The sequence below is a fragment of the Epinephelus moara genome, chromosome 8, assembly GCF_006386435.1.
Source record: "Epinephelus moara isolate mb chromosome 8, YSFRI_EMoa_1.0, whole genome shotgun sequence".
In the NCBI taxonomy this organism is placed as follows: Eukaryota; Metazoa; Chordata; class Actinopteri; order Perciformes; family Serranidae; genus Epinephelus; species Epinephelus moara.
Genome location: NC_065513.1, coordinates 4,094,291 through 4,100,548, shown reverse-complemented (window position 1 = coordinate 4,100,548; position 6,258 = coordinate 4,094,291). Strand labels below are relative to the sequence as shown.

The window sequence follows — 6,258 nt, the reverse complement described above, 5'->3', positions numbered from 1 at the left end:
TTTTGTCCCTACGAGGCCACCGTCATTTACCCGACGGGAGGGGTGAGCGAGTGAGCCCTGCAATCTAGAATTTGACCACTGATGTCACTGTTTTCACCGGTTTTCAACCCATTTTACACACTGGCCCTTTAAAGCTACCTAAACAACATAAAACCAACTGAATACTGTTTAATATTCTGAAAAAAACAAACAAACAAGCAATCCTATATGCCTATATGTCTAATAAAACATACAGAAGCCACTTTATCGGAAATGCTTGTTCTGAAGAACAAATAAAGAAAACAAGTTGACTGTCAAGTTAAAATGTTCCAGCACCAAAGATGGCCCTGGGCTGATGTAACAGCCAGATTTGTGCTATTACTGCAACGCCAAATACTGCTGCAAGGTGGTGCCTTCTTTTTGTTTTGTTGTGATATACTTGAGATTTGAACACAGTGTTGCAACACTACGCCGATGGACATCCACATCCATCCATAATTAGCTAACCCTTTTCTGAAATATCAATCAATCAATCAATCAATCAATCAATCAATCAATTTTATTTATAAAGCCCAATATCACAAATCACAATTTGCCTCACAGGGCTTTATAGCATACGACATCCCTCTGTCCTTATGACCCTCGCAGCGGATAAGGAAAAACTCCCCAAAAAACCCCTTTAACAGGAAAAAAAAAAAATACAAATGTTATTCTATGATTTATGGTATTTTTAATGTGTCTACTCAGAACATAGTGGTTTTTGTTTGTATTTATCATTTCTGTGCTGGTTTACAATTGTAACCATGAGTGAGGGGGCTATTACGTTTCGTCAGACCAGCTGAATTTGAATGAGTCTGTATCTTGACTCATGTGTGATATCCACTATGCAGTGATGATAGAAAGCTCATAGCACAAAAGGGCCTCCAACTGGCTACACCATGGCTGTTAGTAGTGGTCATTACTGATTATGTGTAAGAGAGACCCCCTGTTTAAGGGGTGTTGTGGCCCGCTGCCCCTGTGTCCCCAGGGCAGCCCCACCCATGCCCCACTGTATTTGAAATGTCAGGTGCTTCCTGACTTGATGGTCACATGACAACTAATGTGCATTGTCGCCTTAAAAGAGGGGATGGGTCAACTTACCAATTGGCTCATCTTACCCCACTCTCCCCTATTAATCATTGTGCTGAGCTGCATGATGGTAAAGAGAACTGTGCCTTAAGTTTTGAGAGGATGAACTCAGTATTGATACACAGGTACTTCATTTTACCCATGACAGAAGGTACTACTCAGCCTATCAACACAGTTGTGGCTCAGGAGAATTTTTCTAAAATCTGAGAAAATAACACTGATGATGTCATCAGACTGATGATATCATCAGGGTTACCTTGGCCTGGGTTTGGGACAACATTTTTAACAAAAAGTCCTTAAACATGAACTAAAACAAGTTTGCATTGCCTTGACTAAACAGTGAATTCAAGCAGGATCCAAACGGATATGAAAAGGTGTTTGGGAGTATGAGGGCTGAAAATAACCTTAGTACACAGGAGGAGCATGTAGTCTTTTGTTTTTAAGTATTAAAAAAAAAAGATGGAATTTAAAAATGTATTATTTTCATTTGGAAGCTGCCATGATAATTTGTAGTGCCTCCACACTCATAAAATGTATTACTTTGTAGATTTTTATTTATTACTTTTTTTAATGTCTATTCAGGCCCTGACAAACAAAGCTGATGGTTGGCCATCAGTCAATGTTGGGCTGTCAGTGAGCATCTGACGCCCGAGTCGGTGCAGTTTGTCCCACACCGTTGCCCCTCGTCGGCCCCTGTCTGCTTTTTTCAGTGGATTCCGCATGTTGAATCGGCGTTGGCAGAGCCCCTTGATGAATGAAAACACTTTGATTAGCAGTTCGGCTCCGCACAGGAGAAGAGAAATGGAAGTAAGGAAAGTAAACAAAAAGTTAAAGTCAAGAGGGAATGAGACCTAAACAAACATGTTCCATAAGGTCAAATTATTTTTCTTTAGCCATCAAGCTCTTTAGCAGAAACATTTCCTGATGGTTTGTGTTATTGTTCACTGGCACATGGTAAATATGTTCTGTTCTTTTAGACATTGGATTGTGTTGATAATGTACTAAATGACTAACTACCGACAAGATGGTCCTCTGGTTTCCCTATTTGAATGATGAATAGAGACTACCACTGTCTGCTGGTGTGGAGAGTAATTTCCTCTCACACAGGAGCAGAACATACAGTACATACTGGTTGGCTGTTGGCTGTAGTCATAGGTTTTTTAATGATTTTTTAATGATAACTAGATACCGGACTCCAAGATGGCGCCTTTTTATTCCAATGGAGTTGCTCACCTGGCGCATACCCTAAAATTTTTTTCTAGCTTTCAGGTTTACTTCTGTGGTATGCGGCCCACTGAATATACCTTTACATTGTGATGATGTCATGAATTTTTAATTTGCTTTTCTTGGGTTATGGAAAGTTTTACAAATATAAAACCACCATGGCTCATAAATTACCTTGTTTGCACTTCTAAGTGTTCTGTCAACAGTTTCACAGATGTGGCTTTTACAATGGTGGTCTATAGGGAAAATGCTTTTTGGGCCGATAGGGATTCTTTTGCTGCAATACCGCGAATCGCCACTGGGAAAAATTTGCTGCAAGGCTGAGCAGTGTACTGGGTGCCTAGCTGTACTCTTTGCGGTGTGTTTATGTACAACTTTCTTTTGGCTGAGACATGGCAATGTAAGGCAATGCAGCAGGCGGCCTTCATCACCACTAGTTGTCTGAAGTCTTTTTGTTGGGTCTGGGCCTGAGAAAAGGCAGTGCTACTGTATATGTGTACCTCTTTGATGTCCTGCCACTTCAGGACATTGTCTTCACTGATGATGCTGTCGGCCACGCTGATGAAGTGCTGGCTGAGCTCCTGGATGTTGTCTTGGCTGTGGTTGGTGCTGTCGGTGAGAGGCTGTTTGGGGACATCAGAAGCCAAAGACAGCAGCTGGATGAGGGATATCATGTCTGTTGGTGTCAGTCCCTCTTGCTGTGTGTCCTCCAGGGCTTGGACAGAGATGTCCAGCAGGGCAGACGCCTGGGCTAGGCTGCTCAGCCCTGATGGCTGCTGCCCCAGCACTGCCTGCGGGTGGAGACAGAGACACTGGCCTCAACAGAGCTACATGACATCTTTCATTTAATCATCATATATCAATTCCAAAACCTGTTTTTCTTTCAATTATGTTATGAATTTATTGTCTCTTAGACAGAAATAGACAGAAATGTCTATTTAGAAGCTTACTGTATAGAAAGCACTTCTAGAAAACCTAAATTGATTAAAAAACAAAAAAAACAAAACCTTTTCCCCTTAAGACAACATAGGGGCCATTTGTTTATCATCTCTGTAAATTTAGTAACAGGTTAAAAACTCTGGAGGTGAGGAGAGTCATTGACTAAAAGAACCATAAGCCACGGGTGAGCTGGGCCAATCGCTGGCTCTTAAAATACCTCTAAACTACAGGAAATTTGTTCCTTCAGCGCAAGCTCTGGTTGGCTATCGAGGCCATAGCAACAGCACTAGTAGATCCTATTGGCTGATGTGAGGTGTCAGAGTAAAGGCAAGGTGCTGGCCTGAGATATGCCAGTTGGTTACTTAAGGGGCCATTCAGATGTAGCGTCTTTTGCGCGCACAGATCCATTAGTTTCAATGTAGACGCACGTCAAGCGCGCTCACAATCCAAAGCGATGCCGTAGCGGCACGCATTTGGTGCTGTTTTTTTTGTGCCCGTCCGCGGCGCACAGAGATGGAAAAATCTCTTTCGAACTTTTTCGAATGCAGCAAGCGCACTGCATGTCATGTGATAAGAATCAACCAATCAGCTCCACGGACCTGCTTCTTCCTTTCTGTCCAACGGACTTCACAACATTCGGTGGTGTGAAAGGCAGCAAGCAATGGAGGAGCGACTGATCATTCTTGTCCAGGGATACCCAGAGTTATATGACCTGTCTTCGTCGTACTACTTTGACTCCAACAGAAGGAACAATGCCTGGAGAATTATCAGCTCGGAGCTTGGGATAACTGGTGAGCGTGATGATACGCTTTTTTTTTACTCCCCCTGTTAAGTGACAGTGAGTGACAGGCGTTTTTGGTTGCTTAGTAATGGCAGGCGCGACATTAGCGCAACCTCCGAAGCACCTTGGATAAAAGGATGGAAACGGCACAGCTGGCGTTTTCCACGCGCTTTTAGATGCTACATCTGAACGGGGCCTTAGTGTGCAGAATGGGAGAAATTATGGATAATGTGTGGAGAAACATGAACGTAAAACAATATCTATGGATGTAATAATTAAGGATGGACGAAATTGGATTTTTTTTGTCTATATCCAATGCCAACAACTTATTTGGCTTATAACTGATACCGTTATAAATATCAATCCGCTTTTTTCCCCACCTAATTTTAGTCATCATCAAGTCTCTTCTGTAGTGGAATTAACATCATATTATGCATGCATACTCATATCATGATGGCCCACCAGAGGATGGAGACATGAAATACAATACTTTTCAATGTATGTAATATTCATTCATAGTGCAAAATAATAAAAAGCATGTTGGCTGATTCTAATACTTCATATTAAAGCTGCAATATTGTTCATTTTAAAGCTGATATTATGCAAATATTATTGTACATCCCCAGTAATAATGTTTTTGGACTAAATATTTTGCAGCATTTAGATCGTCTGGATCACTGTCAATGTGTGAGAAATGACATGAGAGCTGTGTAAGCTGTGATTTGGTCTAGATAATATGGATCTGTGGATTACGATAATGGTTCATAGGTAAGTTATAACTGTTTCTTTGTTCTTTGTCTGACAGAAATGTTTATTGAACTTGCTGTGGTGATTGTGTCTTAAAATGGTCTACATTAATGGCACCACAAGGAGTGCAGCTTTCAAATTATGTCATATGAGTAAATCACTTAAACAACAAAAAATACAGCAGTTGTTTTACATATCATAATACTCAAAAAACACCCACGGATGGGCCCACAGATTTCTAACAGTTTTTAAAATTGTTTCTAGGCTAATGCCAGAATCGATCATCATCAAGATGGTGCCACGGAAGGCTGCCTCGGTGTTTTGGTGTGCATTGTTTTGCCTTGTTTTGTTTGTAAACTCTGTTTTTTGCATCAGTTCCCGAATCTTTTTCACCAGAGAAGAGCTTATGAACATCAGGGGAACAACTCCAGCAGATTTTTATCCCACTTTTCTTGAGCCTTCAGTGGATTTATTGGGCTTTTTGGCCAAAGGTGCCCTCACCTTTCATGCAGTGAAACGCCGGAGGAGGGGGAAATGTGCCGGTGTGCTTGTGTGTCTCCGCCAACGCGGACACCGCACACCGCTGCCAGGTATATTTCTCTCCAACGTGCATTCACTGGCCAACAAACTGGATGAACTTCAGCTGCTGATGGTGAAAACTTTCTTTATCTGCAGTTTTGTGCTTCACGGAGACGTGGCTGTGTGGATCGATACCGGACTCTGCGCTGCAGCTGCCAGGCTTCCAACTCTTCAGAGCAGATTGTGACACAACACCGGCAAAACTAAAGGTGGTTTCTGTAATGCACATGGCGGAGTTCAGACCCGATGCGCGCGCACACACACAGACACATGCGCACACACACAGACAACCTGATCTCACAGAAATACGTGAAATGACCACGACCTCTTAACACCGCATTCCGTGGTGGCAGCACGTAATGGGTTGAAATTACGTGCTGCCACCACGAAAACAATGCCAATGTAAAGTCAATTAGGGTCCTCTCCCCTGGTGGACACACGGATTCCCTGATTCAATCACATCACGTCAACCTCGTTTTCCTCAATGATATCTTTAACATTTCTGTATACACACAAAAACGCGGAAGTGTCCTTGATAACTCAACAATATGACAGGTTAATGTCAAGGCCATAAAATAAAATAAATGTATTTTACCAGCTTTTGATAGCGTAGGGCTTTAAGAGCATTGTGCTGTGGGCGGATGGGGCGCGTTCCACTACTGTTTGTAGCTGCTGTCCGCCGTCTGTGGGCTTCATTCCATTTCAGATTGCCATCCGTCTGCCGTAACTGAACCCAAACGCCACTAATAAATAAATAAATAAGAAGATAAAAATAAGGCTGAGCACGGAAGAACCAGAGAGGAAACACCATCACATGGAGCCGTCTGCCCCTGGCAACCCGGCCACCCTCCACTCCACCAGGGGAGAGCGGACCCCAAGCC

The 6,258-nt window shown here is 42.6% G+C and overlaps 1 protein-coding gene across 2 annotated transcripts in view; it reads right to left on the bottom strand.

The window, feature by feature from the left end:
- Positions 1-6,258, bottom strand: part of adgrd2 (adhesion G protein-coupled receptor D2) — a 153,628-nt gene that overhangs the window by 123,657 nt on the left and 23,713 nt on the right. For both annotated transcript variants that reach the window (XM_050050313.1, XM_050050312.1), the window contains exon 7: positions 2,832-3,122. In XM_050050313.1, coding sequence (XP_049906270.1) covers positions 2,832-3,122 — 291 coding nt within the window. The remainder of the gene's footprint in view (positions 1-2,831; positions 3,123-6,258) is intronic.